The sequence below is a fragment of the Gavialis gangeticus genome, unplaced genomic scaffold, assembly GCF_001723915.1.
Source record: "Gavialis gangeticus isolate Ggan-Ray unplaced genomic scaffold, GavGan_comp1, whole genome shotgun sequence".
Classification (NCBI taxonomy): domain Eukaryota; kingdom Metazoa; phylum Chordata; order Crocodylia; family Gavialidae; genus Gavialis; species Gavialis gangeticus.
This window is the reverse complement of record NW_017729032.1, coordinates 147,079,111-147,103,538: the sequence shown is the minus strand read 5'-3', so window position 1 is coordinate 147,103,538 and position 24,428 is coordinate 147,079,111. Positions and strand designations below refer to the sequence as shown.

Genomic DNA, 24,428 nt, shown 5'->3' with positions numbered 1-24,428 from the left:
CAAGTTTCATGGAAAAAAGTAAAGCATGCAGGTCTTGTAGAGGAGCCTTATCAAACAGCTGTCATCTGACAAGCCATTTGCATTTGTTTTGGCTGAAACAGAGCAACCCAAGGGCAAGATGTTTTGTTACATTCCATCATAATGAAGAAATTACAAATTTTACAAGGAGCACAAGTTTATTTTTAGCTCTTCCTAGCCTTTAAAAAGGGTATGTAAGATTTGCCTAAGAAACAGTCTTTCAAAAAAATATTATACATCCTGTTGCCATACTACATGACTAAACCTTCTTCACATTAAATCTGTTTGACAGACACCAAGTTCATTGCTATAGGATATTGTTTAGTACTTAGGACATTTCTAAGTGTCTTCATTAAAGAGAACTAGAGGAATAAGAATTCAGTAAACAGGATTTAAGAATCTTGTAGTTGGGTAGTCATAAGAGAAGTGAAGTTAGTATAAAAGACTTAACATTGTTTTAATCTTGTATTGAGCTAACAAGCATCTAAGAGTTGCAGATTTATTTCTTTTAAACTCCCCAAACTGTAATTCATTCTGCTATAGAAAAATGGATTGCATGTTACTGTAGTTTTTAATGAACGATCAATATATTTTATAAACATACAAACAAAATATACAGAGAGAGTGGAATAAGATAAGGATATAATTTGGCCCAAATGTGTATGTTAAACACTACTGCCTTTACTGATGGGGATTTCAGATTTTATTAGTGACAACTAAGACAATGAGTTACAGCAGTCTTTGGGACCTAAAGACATTGGCACCTTAATTAGTTTAGGTAACTAATTAAGATGTTACTCATCTATTAAAAAAGTAAATATATGCATTGACCATATGTCCTCTAGGATCCAATTCATATCTAAATTTATTATCGGAATATTTAGGAAGAATTTTATAAAATGTGTTTTTTATATGTACATTTTCTTTGTTCTGTTTGTTGAATATAGGTTGGTCTAGGAGACAGTCAAAATATTTTCATTTTGGTACACAGTGGGTAACTGCTGCCCATTGAGAAAATTTGAGCATAGTATACTATGAGTTCATGTAAATATTACATGGAAAATGTTATTGTTAGCAAGGAATATGGTCACACATAAAATCTGGTAAAGAAGACAAAGTAGGCTGTTTGATATAAAATTTGTCCAGCAAAATGTAACTTAGCAATTCTGCTGATTATTCCAGAAATCTCACTGGATTCATGCATCATTGTGGCCTTTTGTCACCCTTATCGAAATGTTTTCTAAGAAAATAATTTACATCCTAAAGCATTTCAATTATATACAGTGTTGGAAGTCTACAAATATTTTACCAAGGTGCTCCTTTCCGTATAGCCAAGTGAAATACAGAACTTAATCTCCAAAGATTGTTGTTCTACAGGCTTTTTGCAGAAAAGCAAAACAAAATCTCCACAAACCCGTGTATCTGAAACATGTGGAAAGATTTTTCCTAAATTTTTCTGTTCTTCTAACATATTCTTTCATTTCCCTGTTTCCTGCCTTCAATTTATTGTGTAATGTAAAATAAAAAATATGTTTTTATTCAAAAGCGAGCATCTTTGTACAAATTAAAGATTTGAACACTCCAGTAGAAGTGAAAAAATATATGGCTGATTTTTGTCTTATAAAACCATTTATTTTGGTTGCATAATTTACAAACTGAGTTTACAAGACATGCAGTTGTGTACATTCTTGAGTGTGACTATTGCATCCTGGAGTGATGAGTAAAATCTTCACCTGTTGGATTTGAATAAGAGAATGTCTTCAGTAGCTTGCTGTAATCTTGGGAATTGAAGATTTGTCAAATTAATTGTTGGTCATAACATATGATCTTTGATCTTTCAAAGACTTGTATAAATTTATTTGCATGAGTAGTTCTACTAAGTCAATGAACTATTCCCACATAAAGTTAAGCACATGCATAAACTTTTAAAATGTTAGGACCTGAATTTCATCCCATGAGAGCAATGAAAATTGGGACCTAAAGACATTGGCACCTATATTTAACAAGACAACATTTCCTACCCTGAGATGCAATTTAATTATATAAATAGCATTTATTTTTAAATATAATTAAGTTCTTTACAATTTTAGTTGCTTTGATAAACTCCAACTGTGCAAGCAGGGGTTGTGGAACTTCCCCATTCATATCAACAGAGTCTCTGAGCCCAGTGACTAAACCCTGAAAGTGTCTTTTGTACTTGTTGCATGTTACTGAAGCACTTTAATTACAGTTTAAAAACAATTCAGATGATGGCCAATCTGCATAAAGATGCAGCTGTAACTTCTCCCTTCCCTTCCTTACAGCAATTTTCGTCTTCGTACTAGGATCCTATGCCACATGCAATCTGCTGACCTGCTCAATAAATTAGGGTGCACACTAGGGTGTAGAGGGTAAGGCATGCCAAATCCTGCTGGTGGTCTATTAATTTCACTTCAGGATCTAACAGGCTCCATATTCCAGTTTACGTTTGGCTCAGTAGGGAAGTGGGGGGTAAGTGTTACAGCTGCAACTTTCTCTCCCAGATAGGGAGGCCTCAAACACGGGCCTACACAAGAGAATAGGAGAAGCTGGAAAGATAAGGATAAAGCCAGGGCAGCCAGTCTGGTCCCACACCTAATTGCCAAGCCCTCTCAGTAGGCAAAACCCTCTTGTTTTTACCAGGTTAACTTTTTCTGTGTCCTTCAAGTCTCATTATATTCATAGGGACTTGCTTCCTTAGGTCCTCTATTCTTTTTCAGCAATGAGGCAAGCCTTTCAAGTGATAGCCCACCCAGCCTACACTCAAAAACACTTCCCCCCCCCCTCCCCCGGTGAAGTCTGGGTTTGCTATTCTGCCCAACATCCTGCAGATGCAAAGAATTTTTCATCTTGTGTTAGGAAAGCCTTATGCCAACTTACTCTAACAAGCAAGGGTGGGGGTTTGCCTAATGAAATTTTTGTATCCATATTAGCCCTTTCCCAAACTGGAGTACCGAAGGTTTTGAAAGCTGTGAGAGATGCTGCTTCCCTGACTAGGACTTCTATACCGTGTTTGACTACAAAGTGGGAAACCTACCCAGATAACCAAACCCAACTGGGATGTAGTGGCAGTTTACTGCAATCTTACAGATATTTTAAATGGTATTTGCTTTGTTTTAGGAGATAAGTTATTAAAGTATAAAAATAAAGATAAATAGATTTTAAATAACATAGAATAATAGAATCATGAATCATAGAAAATGAGGGTTGGAAGGGACCTCAGGAGGTCATCTAGTCTAAGCCCCTGCTCAAAGCAGGACCATCCCCAACTAGATCATGCGAGAGGCTGCAGACTGATAATCTGTGCAAAACTGTTTTAGTTCTTAGCTGATTTCTGTTGTCCCTACTCAAAACCAAAAGATTTCTGGAAGGCTTAGTGCTGCAGTTTCTTTTTTTATGTTGTTTATAAAGCTATTCACTTGTTTCTTGACTCCAGGGGGTTTACACAATTGAGTTGTTCAAAAAATATTTATTTTGCTCCTCTATGCTATTATAAACCTCAGCACTAGCCTCCGTCAAAGATTTTTGTAAAATTGACTCCACGACCATTTAAGCGCGTGGAATGCATCTATTTTGGAAATAAATCTGCTGTGGACTGATTCTCATGCTTTTAAGTACAAATTTATTTTTAATACAAATATACTCTGTGTTTGGGTGTATTTGGGGAGAAGATATCTATTTTTAAATCATGACTAGTGGGTGTTTTTACACATTTTTGAAGTGTTAAGATGTGTTTTAAAGTGTTGCATAAGTACCTTTGCCTACTTAACTTATAGTATTATACATGTGAGGAGCTTAGCACTTTATACATTGGCTCCTATTAAAAATGTAATGGCTTTCCTGTTTTACTGTTAAATTATTTACTATTTTACAAAAATATAAAGAAAATTGTTTTAAAAAAATAGATTTGTGCTATGTCACTCCTTGCCAATTGGAGGACTGGCAATATAGGAATATAGGAACAAGTTCCAGGTACCTAATGTTCATTAAATTAAAATAGGTTGACATCTTTTAATGCCTGATAAGAAATCGTATTAGTATATGTTGAAAAGCAATCTGAGTAATATACAATATGTATATAGTATATCTGCAAACGTACCCATTACACACGTTTACTTGTTCTACTCTATGTATGACTTACTGGGTGTGTCTACATGAAATGTTTACTGTGCAGTAGACTAATTACCTGCGTGGTAAATGGCATGACATCTACACATGTACCCCTATTAAGTTGGAATAAACTAATTACTCTGCAGCAGGATAGTACTTGTAAATACAAGTACTATCCTGCTGCCAAGTTAAACTCTGCAGCAGCGCACATGTAGATGCTGCCCTGGCTGGCTGGGGCACGAGAGTGCTTCAGCATGGGGACTGCCTGTCAGCCAGCCCCATGCTGAAACACCCTTGTGCCCCAGCCAGCTCCTCCACAGCACATTGAGCTGCAGGGAGCAGCCCTGGGCTGCCAGCTGGGGATGCTCCAACCCGTCTTAACGTGCTGTATTCCTCCGGCACACGTTCAAATGGCAGTGAACTCCACTGTGTCCTTAAACCAACATGGCTACAACCTGTACCCCTCATATATTTCAAAATTAAGCCATTGGCCTGTGTTATGTTTTGCCCAAATCCTTTTCAGTGTTGCAAATAACTCTAGACCTTAGTCCTACAAACTAATTTTACTGTTTAATTGTATTGCTATAGAAAGTTCCATTGAAGTGATTGTAGGATCAGGGTCCCATGTGCAGCATGACCCTGCAACATAGTGTATTTACATTTATTAAAATACTTTGACCAGTTTTAGTATAATTTCTACATCTTTCTGTATCTGTATAAGAAGTAAGTATTTTCTTATTTAAAAACATATAAAAAGTAATTTATTTAAATATTTTTTCCACATCTTTTAGGAAATATATGCGAAACTACTGAGGATTCAGAAACATGAGGACGAAATGAGAGCCCAAGGCTCATTTCCTGGGACGGGAAATGAGTTGTAAGTTTTGTTTGTAAACTAATATCGGTACCTGTTTTCTTAAAATGCTTCAGTGTTTTACCACTTCTTACAATTTTAGAAGCAAATATTCTTGGCTTGGTGGTTTGGGGAGAAATTATTCTGGTATTGCTGCACTTGAGATATTGGCTGCAAAATAGTGATCTTAAGCAAATATATAAGATCCTGGTCTGTTTGTTTTACTTCATCTCTGTCAGTGTGTGTATACTATTTCATGTTGAAAGGCAAGTCTTTCATGCATTCCAAAACATACATGCCACTTACCCTTTCACCTCTGTCACCCTTGCCTCCTAGTTTCTTCACCCCATATTCTGCTAATCAGGGATTAAGTGGAGCTGGAAAATGAACACCCAAGAAACATTAAGTTCTTTCCCTACTTAATAAGTTTCCAATTATTTTTAATCAAGATTTATGAGAGCCTCAAAGATCTTTAACCATCTTGCTAACTGCTGGAAAAACCCCAATTCAGGCAATGCCTTTTTAACCTAGTGCAGTAATTTTAATGTTTTAGTATTTATAAATGATAGATTTTCTTACAGTCAGAGAACATCAATTTTAAACCATTCTATTTGCTTAGTATAATTTTGATCAACTATATATGATCAAATACATTAAATTAGCTTTAAAAAACCTACTTTAAAAAGTCATAAATAATTGTCCACAGTAGCCACATGTAATGATTTTAGTTATCCACCATTCTGTCCCAGGATTTTGCTGCCTAGAACCCAACTGCTTTGCATCCACTGCCCTGGAAAGAATAGTCAATGGGTCTGGGTAGAGAATAAAGCCTACATCAGCTGAAGGGGCGTGGGATAGAAAGCAAGAAAAGAGAAGTTATGATCCAGTAATTGGAGATCTTTTGATATAGGTTTCATATATGCAAAATTCTATATCTGTTACATTTCAAACACGTGAGGTCTGAGACTTTTGCCTTTGCAGCAACATTACCATATGCATGCATCCTGGTCTCCTTCACATGAAGGGTATAGGGAAAGTGCAATTTTCTGTTTCTCAGTCTCCTCTAAACTACTGGATTACAGACAGCCAAAGATTTCAAGTCTGTATGGGCTATGCAATGTGCATTGTGGGCAACATATCTTGAAAACCTGCAGTTACTGGTGAGTAACTTATCTTCCCATTAAGTCCACGTGCACATTCCCGCTGTAGATGACTCAAAGCTGTGCCCAAGTCGCATGGAAACAAGTCTTAGAGACTTAAGCAAACAGCAGTAGTAGGGCATCTGCTCTTGAAGTTTCTGCAGTGGCTCAGTGCTTAAAGGAGTATATGGAGCCCCATGTGGCTTCCTTGCAAATTCAGATATGAAGACATTCTTCAGGAAAGCCAGCAGTCGCCTAATTTCTGGTGGAAGTGGAGTCATTGGGAGGTCCAATTTAGCAGTCTCATAGCAGATGTTAACATAGTCTGATACCATTGGGCCAGTCTCGTGGGTAGTAGGATCTGTGGCTCAGGATCTTACAGTTTGTAGTTGGCTTCTCAAAACTGTAAGCTAGTAGAGGATTATAACTTCTTTCCCCCAAAATCCCATCTTTTTGGCTCCTCTCTGTAGGTGTGCTGTGGAGGTACTCTGCCTTCCCATTTATGTGCAGTGACCACAAAGGAAAAGTAAAGTGGGGGTATAAGAATCCATTGCCCCTAGTAGGAACCTGATAGTGTTTGTCCACCTTTTCTATGGTTAGGGCAGAGGTAGCAGGTATCTCAGACCAGCGTTGCTGGGTCTGTAATGGCCTTGTTCATGTAGAGGATCACCTAACTGGAATCAGGCATGCAATATATCCACATGTCTGCATGGGCTTCTCAGCCTCCTCCAGAAAAGTTTGTAGTATATGGGCCACATCATGATGTTTCAAACTTTTGCAGTCATCCACCTGAGGTGCTAAAGTGGGGAAACAAGAACCTTGTTCATAGAGAAAGTCATAGAGAAGTAAGACTGGAAGGGACCTCCAGAGGTCATAGAATCATAGAAAATTAAGGTTGGAAGGAACCTCAGGAGGTCATCTTGTCTAACCCCCTGCCTAAGGTAGCATTAGCCCTATCCAAATTATCCCATACAAACCATCATTTAAACTTTATAGAGGGCTACTGTCAACCCTGAGATCACACAGACCTAACACCCTAAACTGCCACAGGTAAAGCAGGGGAACCACGGCAGCCAATTTCCTGCTTCTATAAAACGTTGTCAGTATATGCTCAAGAGGTCCCCAGATAGAGGGCTACGCCCCCCTCTACAGAGGAAGGCAAAACCCCCATAGTCCATACCAGTCTGACCCTGAGGTAAAATTCCTTCCTGATCCCAAATATGGCGATCAGTCTGACCCTGGGTGGAGGTGCAAGACCCTCGAGCCAGAGACCTCCAGCTTTGGTCCCAGCATGAGCTTTGGCACACCATAGTTGAAGTTCCTAGTCTTGGCTGTAGCCAACACCCAGTGCCTCTGGGAAGGCTTAAAAACACCCTGACACAGCAGAAAAGAGGGGAGGAGGATGTTAACTGGCAAAACCCAGAAGCATGGGAAATACCCATAGCACAGAACATAGGCATTAGGCCTGTGCGAGTAGGGAAGTATTCAATTCAGATTTGGCCGATTCAGAGGACAGTGGTTCGATTCCATGATTCGAATCACTGTCCCCATTCAATTTAGCCAAACCAGAATCGGAGATTCAGTGCTGATTTGGCAATGCAGATGAACTGTGGGAGAAGCCCCCATGGCTGCCCTGCTCGGCCCCATCCCCCACCTGGCTCTAGCCTCTTGGCATTTTAAAAAAAATAAAAAAAGCCCCACACTCACTGACTGTAGCAGCTACTGTGGGGGCTCTGGGGCCTCCTGACAGAGCCCCCCTGTGCAGTCCCCCTCCCCGATCGCCTCGTCCCTGATGGCTCCTGTACCCAGCGTCAGCAGTCAGGGAATCAAAAAAACCCACCCTGTACTCACTGGCAGTAACAGTGGTTGTAGGGGTTCTGGGGCCATGTGGCAGAGCCCACCCCCTGCCCCCCTTTGCACAGCACCCACTCCCCAAGAAGCTTCCTATGTCAGCATCCAAATCATTAATAAACATATTGAACAGCACTGGGCCAAGGACAGACCCATGTGGGACTTCACTTGAAACCTCCTGCCATTCTGACATGGACCCATTGCTTGTGGCTGTTGAGCCAGTTATCTATTCACTTTATAATAGTTTTATCTAGATCACGTTTCTCCAATTTGTTTATGGGAAGGTACTGTCTCATCCACCTCCTCTTCCTGATTTGGTGGCCTATAATAAATCCCCACCATTAGGTACTGCGTCTTTCACCTTTCATCTTCACTCAGATAAATGCATTCTGATTTTCCGTCTTCCTCCTGAACCAGGGAACACGTTTTCATTTCTGACATACAGGGGAGCATCACCACCCAACTCTGTTCTTCCAAAACAAAGTGTAACCATCCATGTTGACATTCCAGTCATAAGAGTTGTCCTACCAGGTCTCGGTGATGCCAGTCAGATCAAAGGCTGCAGCTTCCAGCTCATCTTGTTTATTCCTCATTCTGCTCACATTTATATACATGTAATGGATGTATTTTGCATTTTGATCTCCTTGCTTCCCTTTTGCACTACTTGTTGCAATTCTGTAGTTCTCTGGCCCTTTCCCAGAGTTGAGTTGCTTCTTTGAGTCCTTTCCATTCTGGACTCTGTGCTTGGTCACTGGGAGGTTTTGATCACCATCCCCTGTGGAGCCCAGTTTAAAGCCCTCCTTTCTAGGTTGGCCATACAATGCCCAAAGACGCTTTTCCCCATTCTCATCAGATGGATCCCATCTCTTGATAGCAGTCCTCCCCCCAAGAGCATCCACCCATTGGCAAAGAAGCCAAAGCCATTATGTTGACACCACCATTACTCTTCTCTTCCTTCATGATGCAATGGTCCTGGAGCCCTGTCCTTGGGGTCTTGCACTTCCTGCTCTCTAGGCTGCTTTCTCTGCCTCATACCTGCAGATGTCTTCTCCTCTGCCTGTTCCGTAGCAGTTCCACCACAGAGTGCTTGAAAGTGGTTGCTGACTTTAATCTGCTTCTCTTCAATTTTGAGGCTCTCCTTTGAGTAGTCACATGCCGCCACTTCTCCTCATTGCCCTTTCGCCTCTGCATTACCAGCCTTTTGTAACTCTTGTCCAAGTAATCTTCTTGGTCCCTGATACAACGAAACATGGATACCTGTACTTCTAATCTGTGAATCTTCTCCAGTGGACTTGGTGCAGATGAAGTGCTCCTGATCCTCTGAGAGGACCATGGACATGGTCCATCCCACACAGATCACAACAGCTGATGCAGACTCTGTTTTTGCCTCCTTTGCTTCCTGAAGAACACCTATGCTGTAAGGGTGGGGAGAGGGAGGTAGGGGAGAAGGGGTAAAAAGAGACACCACAGGACCCTGCATGCCAAACTCTTGCACCAGGGCCCTTGCCCACCAACACATGCACATGCACATGCACAGAGTCTTTTGCTCCCTGGATCCCTCCTAGGGTGAACTCCCTAGGCAAGCTCCCTCTGTTGGTGCTCCCACAGTTTGCTAGATGCTGTCTTTTTATAAGACTGCCTATCCTAGTTCCACCTCTCAGTTATCCAAACCAGCCCCACCCAGAGCAAGCCCTGTCATGCAGTTGTTCTAGAATGGGGAAGAAAAAAAAAGAACAAAAAAAAGAAAGGAGGAGAAAGAAAGAAAGAAAAAAAAGCAGTCACATAAAGGCAAACCCCAGGCGTACACATCAAATACTAGGCAAGCACTCTAGCACCAATCAGCCACCCCAAATCACTAGCACAGAGCAGAGCCTCTTCAAGGCAGTCCCACACCTGAACTTATCCCAGAGCCATTGCTGTCTAGTTACTGCTCAGCAGATTAGTGTCAGGCATTTTTTCCATCCTGGATGGTACATCTAGAGAGGCTAGGCCTGTGCTAAGGTTCTGAAAGTTGAAGCATAAGAGCAGGACTAGATATGTTTTGTATGATCTGTCCCTAGAGCACCCCCCTTGATGAGAAACCTGGGGCCAAAAAATGGCCACATTGGGAAGGCCAGGGGGCTTGATGCTGTCAGGCTGGAGGTTAGGAGAGTTGTGGATGCAGTCTGGTGATTCTCCGTTAGAAGAGTTCTATGACTGGTAGGTCCTGAAAAAGTTAAGTATATGTGGAACTATGGGTATCAGAATCAGAAATAGAGTGTGAGAGACCTCTATCAGCTGAGATGATGGGAGCAGGTCCTGGAGTAGGAATAATGCCGTATGGCTCAATGGATTTGCAGTGGGTACTGGTAAAGCCAGGAAGAGCGGAAGAAATTTCGGATTGTGACTGAACCATCAAGTTGTTTGCAGCTCTGAAGTAGTCTGGAACCACAGGAGCACTAGTACCATTGGATGTGATGGAGTTCTGCAAGCTGGTTGAAGTCTGCACTGTCTCCTGTGAGATGCAGAAATTTGGAGGATCATAGGGCCCACTACAGAGTGTCTTGAGTACTTGACTTCATGCTTTCCAAGCATCAATGCAGCAGACTCTGAGGATCCAGGAATCAGAACCAGGACTTTGATGCCAGGATGTTGTTGAGTTTCATCAGGATCCATGTGACTCTGCAAAGTCTCTGAATGGGAGGAATAAGGAGATGGCAGGAAGATCTCTGAGACAGGGGTCTCCATCTGGAACCAACCATGGGTCTGTACTCCAGAGGACTTCTCAGACCTAGATGAGGAACATGGTCACCTTAATAGGGAAGTAGTCAGGTTGGAGGATCTGTTCCTGGATCTCCCTGAGATCCCTAATGGAACTCCCTGAGACAGTGAAGGTATTTAATGTGTCTTATAGCTAGCATGGCTCTTTTGCCAAATGGGTTCTATCTGAAATCTGGAGAACAGGAAGAAGCCAGAGCAATGATCAAGAATAAGAGCCTGCTCACCCCACAGATTTATTCAACCTGTACTAAAAAAGGCCAGACTATTCTAGGCACGCAGTACTGTACAAGCTGGAATCAGTATAGCCACATAGCACTACCCATAAGCTAGTTAGTACAGTATCCAGTAGAGCTTCCATCTCATGAGGTGGTGCCACTTGCAATGTCCAGTGCACTTGCAGTGCAGTGTGCTTGAATGTACCACTGCATGGCACAGTACATTTTCACTACAGGTATGTATTTAAAATAACAAAATACAAAATGTAGAGAAAAAATACAAAAAAGAGGCCTTGCCAACATAAGGAAAAGAGTGGAGCATCACAGAACTGAAGAGGCATGTGCTGAAGACCAGAGAAGCATTAGGCTTCACCAGAGAGGACAACAGAGACTAAAGGAAAAAGACAGCAAACACTATAAAAAGAGCAAGAGATAAACTTCCATATAGCGCAGGTACAAAAATAAAAGAAAAAGAAATCAATTAAAGTAAAAGAGAGCAGCTACTTCAGCTTAGTTTTCGTTTACCACAGGGTGAGACTATCCATATAAGTAGTTCTCATGAAGCAGCTGAAGTGGGACAATTCCACATCCCTTTTTACCTTAGAGTAAATAGTTAATCTGCCTGTAATTTCTGATAAATTTCCTATTTATGGCTAAGTAACAATTATCAGAGATTCAAAGATGTTAGGGTCGGAAGGGACCTCATTGAGTCTGACCCCCCTGCCCTAAGCAGAAAAGAGTGCTGAGGTCAGCTGACCCCAGCTAGCTGCTTGTCCAGTCTCCTCTTGAAGACCTCTGGAGTAGGGGAGAGTACCACCTCTCTTGGAAGCCCACTCCAGATTCTGGCAACCCTTACTGTGAAGAAGTTCTTTCTAATGTCCAACCTAAATCTGCTCTCTGTCAATTTGTGGCCATTGTTCCTAGTTGCTCCAAGGGGTGCCTTAGTAAATAGAGCATCTCCTATTTCCTGCTGCCTTCCCCTGATGAATTTATAGGCAGCCACAAGATCACCTCTCAGCCTCTTCTTGTGAAGGCTGAAGAGATCTAGGTACCTCAGTCTCTCCATGTAGGGCCTTGTGTGCAGGCTTCTAACCATATGAGTGTCCCTCCTCTGAACCCTCTCAAGATTCTCTGCATCCCTCTTGAAGTGCGGCGCTCAAACCTGGATGCAGTACTGCAACTACGGCCTGCCCAGTGTCACATAGAGGGGAAGCATCACCTCCCTGGACCTGTTTGTTATTCATCTACTAATGCATGATAAAGTGCAGTTAGCCTTGTTGATCACTTCATCACATTGACGACTCATGTTCATCTTGGAGTCAACTATGACTCCAAGATCCCTTTCTACTGCTGAGAAGGTCATCCCACACCCTGTAAGTGTGTTGGTAAGATCTAAAGGTTCCTTATTTCCATTCCATTTGTATAGTTCCTTCACACACCTCCTGACTGCCATCTTATTTAAATAGTTTTAATCCTTATTACCCTTCTTTTTCTTCCTTCAGAAAGACAAATGCCCTGCTCTTCTTCTTTTTCAACTTCTTACCTTTATTAAGTATTTAAATATTAGTGAGATTGGAAGAGGATGCAGTGTTAGTGAAACTTAAGTCTTGTGATGTGAATACATTAGCTTCCTTTTCACAGACTCCAGCATACAGGGCTCTCTAGTGGATGCCTTTTTCCTTGAAGGTTTTACTAACTGCAGTATTGATCTCTCATTTCTGTTGAAGGTCAAAAGAGAATTCCTGGAAGACAACAGTTGTGATGCGTCTTAAAGAGCCCCTTCAATGGTTGCAGCCAGGATTTTGTTAGCCTTTTAAACAAATCAATATTATAAGGACTGGGCACAGTTCCTTCCTTTGGGGAATGAAGGAGTTAGGATATAGCAGACTGGTTGCTTTGAGAGTTCTTTTTAGGAATTTTATCATAGGATGCTCATTAACCCAATGAAATTCCCATCTTTGTGTACTCATGTACATTACACTAGAATCAAGGGCAGAGAGCGAAGGACAGAACAGCAATAGGATGCTATTCTACATACGACTAGGTGGCAGGGAAGCAGATAATAGCCAGTTTGCCTTTTAGCAAACTAGGCACCTGGGAGGAAAGTGAACTAAGGATATCTAAAGCAGTGTAATGTACACCAGTGGAATTTTACTCCTAATTCTTTAAGTTAATTTTGAACCACAATGAGCAGATTTAGCCCAGTTTAGTGGCTTGTGTTGTCTGTCTGCTGCTGCTGCTTTTTAAATTTTTTTACTCTGCTGTAATGTTGGTTACTCCAGTGTAAATGTGCCATTTGTCCAGGCTTATAGATAGAAATTTCTGAAGAGAGTGGGTAGTTAAAGAAAGTCAAAGGGTTGGGACATTTACATTGATTCAAGGCGATATTTTGTCTCAAATTCCTCACTGTCCACTGTCCTTCCAGTTAAAAGTCTTCTTTTTCAGAGGTCCAGCTCTTTTCTTTGGATCCTGCTGAACTTCATCATTTTGCACTCCTGGTTCCCAATGATAAGATCTGCTGTTTTTCTATTACAGCCATTAGCTTTTGGAGGGTGGGGTAGTTTCAATGAAGGCTTGCGTAGCTTCCTATACTTTGTGGGGGGGTGTTATTTTTTATCCAGTGCCTGTTGCCTTGTTTCTTGCTTAGTAGTGGGGACATATACTAAAGCAAGATATTGTCTTAAGCAGTGGTGCCCAGTTTTTCTTTTGTTTTCTCCTAGTTGATTGATGTTCATGCTCCTTTATGATTCAAGTTAGTTCCCTACGGAGTGTGGAGTTATTCATCATAGTTTTCTAGGAGATACCCTTTAGTTTGAACAGACAAGGGGAGAATTGAGCTGGAGTTCATAGTGGATGCTGCTGAAAAATAATCTTATATGACATGACTCCTTCCCAAGCTCAGCCAATTGATTTACTCGTGAAAACAAATAACTGGTGGTCAGAATTGAAGATACTGCATCTTTTTCACGCACTTAAAATTCCAAAAAGGTTGAAGAAATTATTCTCACATGTTCCAAAAGCACATATACCTGTCCCACTGGCATAAGCATGGATAGTTGAACTGTGAAAAAAATTTATAGGAAAAAATCCTATGAGTGCATAAAAAATAGGAACTTTTATTCAAATATTTAGGCAAATGTTACTGCAGGGTTAGGCTCTGAACCTGCAATGATTTAAGTAAATACAAAGATTTTCACAAATGAAAAATCCCAGTGACTCCGTTGTAAATTTAAATAGATATGCATCTGTCAAGAAAAAGGTCATGCCCTTAGCTTCCCATGAAAATGGCATTCTTGCAAGGAAGAGGTCATTTAGTCCCTAATTCATGAAAGCACTTTAACCACAGTACTTAAGGTACTTGCTTAAGTAGTCTTAAGTATAGGGATGCTTCTCTGATTTGTGGCCTTAATTATGCCACTAAAAATATTCATTAACCTTAATTGTTTCTAACAAACCTATATAAGTAAAAGAATAGAGCTGTCTCCTTAGCTCACTTGTAATCTTATTGCTATGTATGTAATATACAGTTTCATCAGTCAATATTTTTATTCTGACGCAGTAGCATTTCTTTGGGACAGCACTTTTGAATTTCCTTATACTGGAAATTTAGGCCCTGAGGTCATTTCCACACTGGACTGTTTTCTTTAAAATGTTCCCTGCTGCCACTGGTGCATCTCCTCCACTGGCAGCAACCATGAGAGATCTGGTTGAGTCCGGCCCCAGCACATTGTCTAACTTTGCTCAGAGCAGGTGTAAAGTGCCAACAGCTACCTCTACTCCTGTGTTCCCTGTCCAATCATAACTACCATGGGTAGAGTTGCATGAGTGAAAGCAGGCATAGACAGGGAAAAATCCAGTGAAAACAAATCTGTATTTGTGTTTGAACTGTTTAAATACATTTTTTCCCTTTCAATTATGTTTTGATTTGCTAAAATCCTATGTGCTGATTTTCAGCCAACAGGAAGTTTTCATGACTGGGTTATACACCTGTGGAAAATTAGCTCATCTTGGAACTGCTGAGTGATCTTTAATAACAATAATGCAGTGATTTTCAACTGGGGTGTACAGAGCTGGTGCTACTGCTGCCATGGCCAGGTAAAAGTGCCCTGCACATCTGGTGCACAGCCAGACAGGGAAGGGCTACAGCAGTCAGGAGAGCCAGCTTGTGCCTTGTTCACAACCTGTGCTGGTTTCCTGGTTCAGTTCCCCCGTGCTCCCTCCCAGACATACGTAGGGCAAGTTCCAGCTGCCCCCCACACTTCTGTTCCTGGGAGGTGTCAGGCAGGGTTTGACTGTGAAGCTCTCCAGCCTACTATAGTCTTATCAGAGAACCCTAACAAGGCAGGAGATCATGTATGTGCTGGAGCCTGCCCTGCCTGGCAGTGCAACACGTGTGGAGCACTTTTACATGGCAGCAGTACCTAGTTGAGAATCACTGACGTAAACTGAGGCTGCATAATGGTGGTTCTCAACTGGGAGTGCTGCCAAACTCAAAAGGCTGGGGAGGAGTACCCTGACTCTTAGAAAGTTAAGAATCATTATAGTAATGAGTGACACTTTAGTAAAATTGATAATTAACTTTTGATAGAGTGAATTCAAGAGGTGGAGTTACTGTTCTATTCAGAACAAAGATCTTCTTTAAAACTGACTTAAACCTTGTGATATTTACTATGTGAATATAGTGTATTTTGTTTGGTAGTGGAAAATATATTTTAGAACCAAGCCTGACGGTATGTGTGGTCCTTTGTGATATAATTCTAATTGCATGGTTAATTAAAAAGAGAATATATGTGATATTTTAAACAGAAAACTGATTGGCAGCAGATGGCTGATTAAGGAGGAATTGGAAGAAATGTTATTAGACAAACTGTCAGATCAAGATGTGAGTAATTAATCTTTTTAATTTAAAGGGACCTGTATCTTAAGAATACAGACTCTGACTCTATTTAGGATCCTAGAAAAAAACTCCTTAGAGGTGCTTCTAAAATGATTTTTCTTTTCTGTTTTTTTTTTTTTTTTTTTTTTTTTTTTTTTTTTTTTTCTTTTCTTCCTCTCTCAAGGCCCCTATTCCTCCATTCCCCTCAATTCAGGTATACACAACAAAGGAAGCATCCATCACTATATCTTACCTCTGTTCTTAACAGTGGTCCAAGTGGTCTCATCTAGCCTTTTAAACACACAGCAAGTATGACAAAAGTTTCTTGTAATCATTAATGTGGTTCAGTAGCAAGATGAAGACACCTAGGCTTGCCTAAAATGCAGAGTTCTCTTTCCATAGCTGTGTTGGCAGGGGAGTGTGAAGATACCTGGCTTTTAGTCCATATAGCTATGCCAGCAAAACAGTGTGGGCACAGCTGGGCTGTCAGAAACCTTCTTTGGCATTGCTGTCATTTGGGGGAGCTTGTGTAACTGATGGCAAAGCTGTCTCTATACCAGGGAGCACTGCTACCGTAGTACTGCCATCCTAGCTATGGCAGTCCTGTAGTGAAGAGGAAAGCCCTAATGCAGAAGTCATTTCTATGCTATCTAACTCTGTATGGATCAGGTCTAATCAACACAGCGCTTAAAATCCCAGTGCCATTGAATGGTTCATCTTCAGGGCTCCCATGGTTACAGGTAAAGCTGAACAAAAATGATCAGGTGGTAGAAGTTTTGCAATATAATTCCCATATGTTAGGCAGAGCAGGCCACGATCAGCAGTATTCTACAAATCATCTACAACCCGGTTTTGAAGAGTTCCACCTCTAGGACTATATTATAGCTCTCTTTTCCAAAAACGAGACCATGATTCAGTATTACAGCTTGTTTCCACAGTTGCATTATAAAAGGTCTTGGACAAATGTAACATTTGAGACATTCTGAGCAGCAAGTGTACAGACTCATTGCTGGTGAATTGCCTTAGAAATGGCCGAAGCTTTCAAACTGGAGGCATTGAAGCATTTCCTTCTGAAGCACATCTTGGAACTTTCCTTATTTACAGCCTTCTCCGTTTTGAAGAGTTTTTTTGTCCTCCCCCCTTAAAAGGAAGTTGGTCATGTATGTCACGTTGATTTAGTTTCTCTTCCAAAAAGCTTTACCACAGAAATATTAGGCTGAGAGAGAACTGCGATGCCAAGTTTGAGTGATATCAAAATATGTAGGGCTACTGCTAATTCTCTTGTACAGAAGCAGGCCACTGCATAGGAATATATAGCAGAAAAATATATATTCTTATGCAAGAAATGTGAAGTGAGTAAAAAATTCTGAAAAGCACTTTAATAAAAACTTCATAAGGAAATAAAATAAGGTATTGCAGGGTGAGAAAGGAGGAAGTATCCATTATACACAACTGTTCCTTTCTGTTCTTTTACCAGCAGTCCAGAACTCCTTCAAATAGTACTTTGTAGCAGGACATCACAGCTTTCAGCACAAAGGGGTTAATGCTGAGGTGTTTACTTTCTAATCACATGTTCAAGAACTAGGAAAAAAAGCACACAGTAGCAAAGGATAATTTATTTCAAGAGGTTGCCCTTTAAGTCAAGTATCTCTTGAATTTTTAAATAGCTTGATTGTTCGGTTTTAAAGGAAATCATAAACATTAAAGTAACTCAGCTTGAACAGCCAAAGATATATATATTTCCTGTATGTATTATGAAATGTAATAATTTAAGAGGTGCAGTTTAGGAAAATAAAATTATTTCCATTTCAATATACATATTGACTTATTTGGAACAAGGTGGAATGCTTTCCTTCCCATTCTAGTAAATTAATTGTATCTGGATTTAAGGGCCCCTAAATATTTGCCCCTAAATGTTTTCTTCTAAAACTAAGATGAACATTCTAATACATTAATTCTGTGTTACAAAGAGGTTGGTTAAAGAATCATTGTTGCCTGAAGAAAGGATTTGATATCTTTAGTCACACAGAAAATGATGCATCTGCATGCTGTTTTTAAAGCAGCATGTAGATGCAAAAATGTCATCTTGTCAAAAATCATCAATAAAAGCAAAGTAGGAAGGATCAAGTGTATAAAAATAGAAGGTTTTAGCAAATGCAATTACACTTGCATCTCTTAATGAATTTTTATTGTCTGCAGTATTCACTGTGTATTCGGCTACTAGAAAGATTAGTGGCATTGCCATGTAGTGGCATTGAAGAAGAGTATGTGGCGAAGTTTCGCAGAGGCTATGTTATACAGTTACAGAGATTCATGAATAAACCCAAGCAGTATGATGAACGAGGAGTGGCTTTCAGCACTGGAGAAGGTAATAGTTTGCATGGTTGGAGTGGAGAATTCCTCCCATCAACACCTAAGAAGTTGCAATTATTTTCTTTTGTAATGCCAGTGTTTAGCAATGTCACTGCATTCCTTGTTTGTTTTTTATATACTTATATTGATATTGAACAGCCAGGGGTCAATTTTGGTTGGTGTGGTAATGAAATGGAATCGTATGTCTATCCATACATTATATAATGACATGCATTTATTTATTTGTATTGCCATAGTGCCTAGGAGCTGCAGTCAAGGAGGAAGGATCCTGTTGTGTTAGGTCAGGGGTGAGCAATTATTTGGGTCCAGGACTATAATAGGAAGTTTTGATGAGTTGCCAAGGGCAGGCGGGTAGCAGTGTTTGAGAGCAGGACAGGCCAGCGAGGCCAGGATCACAAGGCAGGTTTGCAGGGTGTGACAACATGGGGTCAGAGCCTGGGGCACAGCCATGATCTGCTCCCTGCATGCCCCTGCACTATGGGGTGGTGGAGCATGTGTACAAGGGTATGTGTGGGAGTTGCCTGGGTGCTAGGTCCTGGGAACTGGCCCAGGGGTGAGGGGAGCGGTAGAGGGCACATGCAGCAGAGCTCACCCAGGCAGTGCGATTCATGGCTGCCCCTGTGGTGTTCCTCATGGGGCCAAGCCCTGCCTGCTCATACCCAAGGTAGCCCACACCATGCTCCAGTCTGTGCCTGGCTCCAGCCAGCATGCACAACTTACCGGCAGGGCTGCACCTGATGTGGCTGCAACCTCCTGGGTGCTGCTCAGCTCCCCTTACCTCCAGCAACAGCTCCTCCTCCTGCTCCTGCTGTGCTACTCCAGGCAGGGAAGAAGCTTCAGCTAAGTGGCTTCTGCCCAAGCACATGGGGCTGTCTCCAGCTCTTGGCTGCATTCTGCCTATTTGGCCACTCATTTCTGGGCAGGAACAGCTGGGGCTTGGCCCCATACAGAGTGCTGCAGGGGCAGCCATGGGCTGGATCCAAGTCAATTGGCAGGCACTCCCCCACAGGCCAGATCCAATCAGTTGGAAGGCCAAATCTGGCCCGTGGGCCATATTTTTTTGCCCACCCTTATGATAGGTATTGTAGAAACAGAACAAGAAGACTTTCTTTGTCCCTCGAGAGCTTACAATCTAAATAGAAGCTGAGAAATATAAGACTGATGGATATGAATTGGGGTTCGCAAGGAAGCATGGAGATGTATTTGCAAGATCAGGCACTAGTATGCTCAGACTGCTGCCTAACAGGCAGGCATCAAAAGGAGTCCTAGGGAGGGATAAGGAGGATAATGAGAGCCTCTTGAATATTTAGAACAGGATGGGGGAAAACACAAAGATGCTAGTTTGTAAACGTAAGTGGGAAAAGTAATCTGACATCATGGGTCACATGAAAGCAGGAGTCAGTTTCTCCATACTGATGGGCTAGGAAAAGCAGTCTTTGTTGCAGCAATTCTGGATGGTTGTTATTGGTTATTTTTATTTCCCAGAGGCAAAGAAAAAAGTGTTACGGTATTAAAGATGGGATATGTTGAGAGCCTGGAACAGAGCTGTAGTTGTCTAGATAGGTAGAAGGGCTCAGAATTAGTCAGGTGGTAAGGACCTAGAGAGAGGTACCAGTCAAAGTGCATAGGGTACAGGCTTTGAGTAATGGGAAGGCTGTCCCTAATCGTCTAAAAGTGGGCGTGGCACAGAAGAACTGAGGGTTAAGATTTAGAGCTCTTTCTTAGCCATGTTTGGCTGGTGGGGACGAGTAGTCAGCCACAAAGAGATGTCAACACAACAGGCCAAGATTTGATCCATAATGGGCTACAACAGTGCCTTCAGAATAAATCAGTAAATCATCAGTTGTTGGAATCAGTAGACAGTCATTCTGCAGTATTTGAGAAAAGGCATTATATAGTTAGTTGTCATAAGTTCAATAACTAGGTCTTTCCCCCTGCCTTTTAAGTAAATCAAAGCACAAACCCATTTTGTGAATTTTGTTTTCAAAGTTCAGTCATTAAACAAACTTTTTTCATATTACAGGAGCTCAGAATCGTAAATGGCACTTTCTTTTGGGATAAGAATGTCATATTTTAGCTTGCAAATAGTGTTTTTACAGAGATATAAAACTCTAGATAAGTTTATGATGAAACCTTGCCAAATGAAGAGAAAAAAAACTGTAGTGGCATTGTATTGTTCCTATCAGTATAATTAAAATTTTCACCCAGCTATACAAGTATTCTTTATTAACCTGTCTTGCTATTTACATTTTTAACGATGTGTTTTCATAATTTGTTACAAAATGCTCTTCTTACAATCCAGTTTGTGGGATGGCTTAAATGCATTAGAAGATTTAATGAAATAACATGAGAAACTAAAGGTGTCTTGGTTCTTTAATTCCCCAAATTGTTACCCATCTTCAAAAGTAAAACTGATCAGTTATATTGATAATTTAATCTTCTTTCCTTATATCCATTTTGTTGCCAATGGAAATGTTGTGTTCATATGTTGTGTTTAATGTAGTAGCATGTGGTCTATTGCTTTTATTTTCCTGAGGAAGGGTATATGGTCCCCAAAATCTTGTCTACCAAATTTACAGATGATCCAGTAAAATATATCACCCATAAATATCCTGGCCTTGTTCATGTTTACTCCCTTTTTTTACCTTCACAAAGAAAGTAGGGTGTGCTGTCTGGAAACCTAAGGTCTTGCCTTTGTTTTTCAATATGTCAAATGCAAAAGTAATGAAACCTTTATAATGTGTTTTTCTTTGTTCTAAGGTAAAAGGAAGACTGCAAGAGCATCTGTAATAGTTTATGACAATGGGAGTGGAAAGATTACAGTGAATGGGTTACATTATATACATTACTTTCCTATTCTTCAGGACAGGTGAGGACACTGTGGTCTCTGCTTATTGTTAACATCATAAATGGAAATTGGAAGGGACTCTGTCTTCAGTAGTGCATTTCCAGTATACAAAGAATACATTCTTTTTAAATTAACTTCTTTCTCGCATGTTGGCATGTATCCTTAGCTATTAATGTCTTTTGTTTCCATAGTTATCTGGTTTTTGAAGACTTGCCTTTTTTGCTTTTTTCCACACAACCATGAAAGCTAGAGATTAAGAACTGTGACAGCAAAGCTTATCTCCTTGTTTGTCGTTTGTTTTTATCTTTCTAGGAGAGATGCAAAGTACAAAATGACAGACTGTTAGGGTAGCATAGTTGGGGGATCTTCCCATCACAGAGAAGCATTTGCATTTACTAGGCTCTCACTGAAATACACCTGCTTTATGAGGTGTAGTGATAGTGGTCATACACTCTTACTCCACTATACTTGAGTATAGCATCAACAATGCAAGATGCTTTATCTGAAATTTCAGGCTATACGCTGTATTATACCATTTCAAATAATTCTCAGGATTTCTGAAGATAATTGTTTCTTAAATCAAGCCAACATGCATTTAGTTTATTCCATTTGCTTGCTGTATAGTACAAATACCTTGTATGGCCAAGAAGCTAATTGCTTAATAGTTATTTCAGATTGGGTTAAATGTTGTATTGGCAGAGGAATGTGGGGAGGCTTGAATTGCTTTGGGCTACATATATCTGGTCATTAAGGTCCAGAACACAAAAGATAATTAAGCCCTTAATTCCATTTTTGTGTCTGACTTAGCTTTGAAATGACTGGGAAGATTTATGGATCTGGGCATATATGCCTCGGGTATTAGGGGAAGGGGCATGGAAGGCAGATTTTATAATATTTAAAATTTATAATTTTTTAAAGGAAATGTACATACTGTAGTACTTTTGTTTGTTTCTTTGTTTGTTCCAGAGAGCAATTAATGTTCCCAGTCCAGTTCCTTGATAGACTTGGAAAACTTGATATGGTCTGTACGGTCTCTGGTGGAGGGAGGTCCTCACAGGCTGGAGCAATACGTTTAGCTATTGCAAGAGCCTTAACTAGTTTTTCTACTAAAAATGAAGTGGAATGTATGAGACAAGGTATGATATTAAGTAAGAAGGAAGGCATTGTGCTGTCAGTAGTATGTGTGTAATAGTTACTGGTAAAGTTTTCAACTGTTGGAGATTAAAAGGAATTACAAGCCTCACTTGTTTGAAATACCTGGCTTTTCATGAAATCACATGCACAAGTATATGCAGGACTCAGGCTTCAGTTGTATATAGTTTTAAAATTTTTCTTATTTTTTTATCATTTCAAATGTCATAACTAGATTCTGTTTTTTGAGTAGACCCTGCAACTGTTCTTGACCTGTGGGCTACAGGTTGAACACCAGTGTATTTCAGTGGAGTTAAACCTATTTATGTGGGTTTATGTTCCCCCAAAATATTCCTAATTATATTTTTTCTATATTGACAAGCATTGCTTACAATGGATTGTAAGCATCCTATCTATTGACATTTCACTGGAATCAAATGAAAGAGTAAGAAAAAAAGTAGGGGTGCACCAATAGAGATTTTTTGGGCTGATACCAATGGCTGATTATTAAGGAGCCATATCGGCCAATACTACTCCGGTTGCCAATATGCAGCCTGGCCAGTGTCCAGCTGGTAAGTCTGGGGGGAGGGGCGCAGATTGAGGCCCCCATGGTGAGGGAGGGAGTGGGGCTGGGGCAGGGCATGGGATGGAGCCACAAGTGGCTTGTCCAGAGGGGCATGAGGGGTGGCTCCCACCACTGCACACAGTGTGGGAGGGCATGGTGGGGGGCAGGGTGTGCCCTCTGATCTGTGCATGGGGGGGTTGGGTTGCCACTGCAGGCTGGGGCTGACTTTGGGCTCTTCCCGGCAGGGGGCTGGGCCAGGGCTGCAGCCACCCCAAAATTCTCCATAGCTCCCACCCTGTGTTCAGCCTGGCCCGGCCCCCCTGCTGGGAAGAGCCCAGCGGAGCCCTGGCCCCAGCCTGCAGCAGCAGCCTTTCCTTGCCCACGCACAGATTGGGGCATACACCCCCAGTGCCCTCCCAGGGTGCATGCAGCAGCAGGAGCCACCCCTCCCCGCACCCCATGGATGATCCTCTTGCAGCTCCATCCCAGCTGGGCAGTGCCTGCCCCAGCCCCACTCCCTCATCACAGGGACCTCAATCTGCCACCCCCACCCTTCTCTTTCCCCCATCCCTTCCCCTACAACTGACTTACAAGCCCAATGCTGCCAGGTTGTGCTTCTTGCTGCCTGCATACTGCCCTGTGGCTGCACACGTGCACAGGGCATTTATCGGTGACATTATCAACCACATCAGCCCAAAAAAGCAGATTGCCAATACTGTCAGTTTTCCTTATATTGGTGCCAGTCCAATATAGGAAAGGTGTATCTGTTTACCTCTAGGAAAAAGTGTTGAAAAACACTTCCTAAAGTAAATTTTGCATTATACTCCTCAAGTTTTGGCTTTTGCTGAACATGATTTTGAATTGATTAAAATTACATACATTTAAACAAGGTGTAATTAAAATAACAAACCTTATAAAAAGAATCATGATAGTTAAGTAAAACGTACAAAATACAAATACAGATATTGTCACACCATTAAGATGCTACAGGGTCTGATTAAATTGTTACTACATATTCAATTCAAGCTGCACTTTCTTCTGATCTAGATGTTATAGTTTCATGTGGTATGCAAAGTCACCTGTTGTTTGAAATATACTACTTATGCACATATTCCTGTATACATGCACACAGATTAAGTGAAAGTTAATATATATTAAAGCGACCATCTTCATCTTGCTTTCTAGCTGGACTACTCACAAGTGATCCCCGTTTGAAGGAACGAAAGAAGCCAGGTCAAGAGGGAGCCCGAAAGAAGTTTACGTGGAAAAAACGCTAAATCTGACTGGACCTGAGTTACGTGGTGGTACAGTTGGTAACAAGTCCATCAGTGTGATTCATTTACAGTTACACTTGTGTAAATATACATGGTAATAAAATTGTTTTCATTGTTAAATTTCATGTTTTTCCTCTTTCTTAAAAAAAAATTACCCAGTTTCTTAACAGATTTCAAAAACTAAAAATTGAGTGTTTTATCATAATATGGGTCTAAAATAGGAATTTCAGCATAAAAATCAAGGATCCTTTTAATAAGTCCTTGTTGACATCAGTGTGAGCCACCGGATTCATAGATTGTTAGGGGCTGGAAGGGACATTGCAGATAATCGGGTCCAGCCCCACCCCGCTCTAGACAGGAGGACAACTGGGGTCAAGTGACCTCAGTGCGGTGACTG

At 41.0% G+C, this 24,428-nt stretch overlaps 1 protein-coding gene across 2 annotated transcripts in view; it reads left to right on the top strand.

Annotated features, from left to right (window-relative positions):
• Window positions 1–24,151, top strand: part of MRPS9 (mitochondrial ribosomal protein S9) — a 52,259-nt gene extending 28,108 nt beyond the window's left edge. The window contains exons 6-11 of one of the 2 annotated variants that reach the window (XM_019525091.1): window positions 4,938–5,023; window positions 15,771–15,846; window positions 18,040–18,208; window positions 20,974–21,082; window positions 22,028–22,197; window positions 23,943–24,151. In XM_019525091.1, the coding sequence (XP_019380636.1) occupies window positions 4,938–5,023; window positions 15,771–15,846; window positions 18,040–18,208; window positions 20,974–21,082; window positions 22,028–22,197; window positions 23,943–24,034 (702 nt within the window). In that variant the 3' untranslated portion in view covers window positions 24,035–24,151. Of the gene's footprint in view, window positions 1–4,937; window positions 5,024–15,770; window positions 15,847–18,039; window positions 18,209–20,973; window positions 21,083–22,027; window positions 22,266–23,942 lie in introns of those variants that run through there. The other variant, XM_019525092.1, reaches the window with a different exon arrangement.
• The last annotated feature ends 277 nt before the right edge of the window (window positions 24,152–24,428 follow it).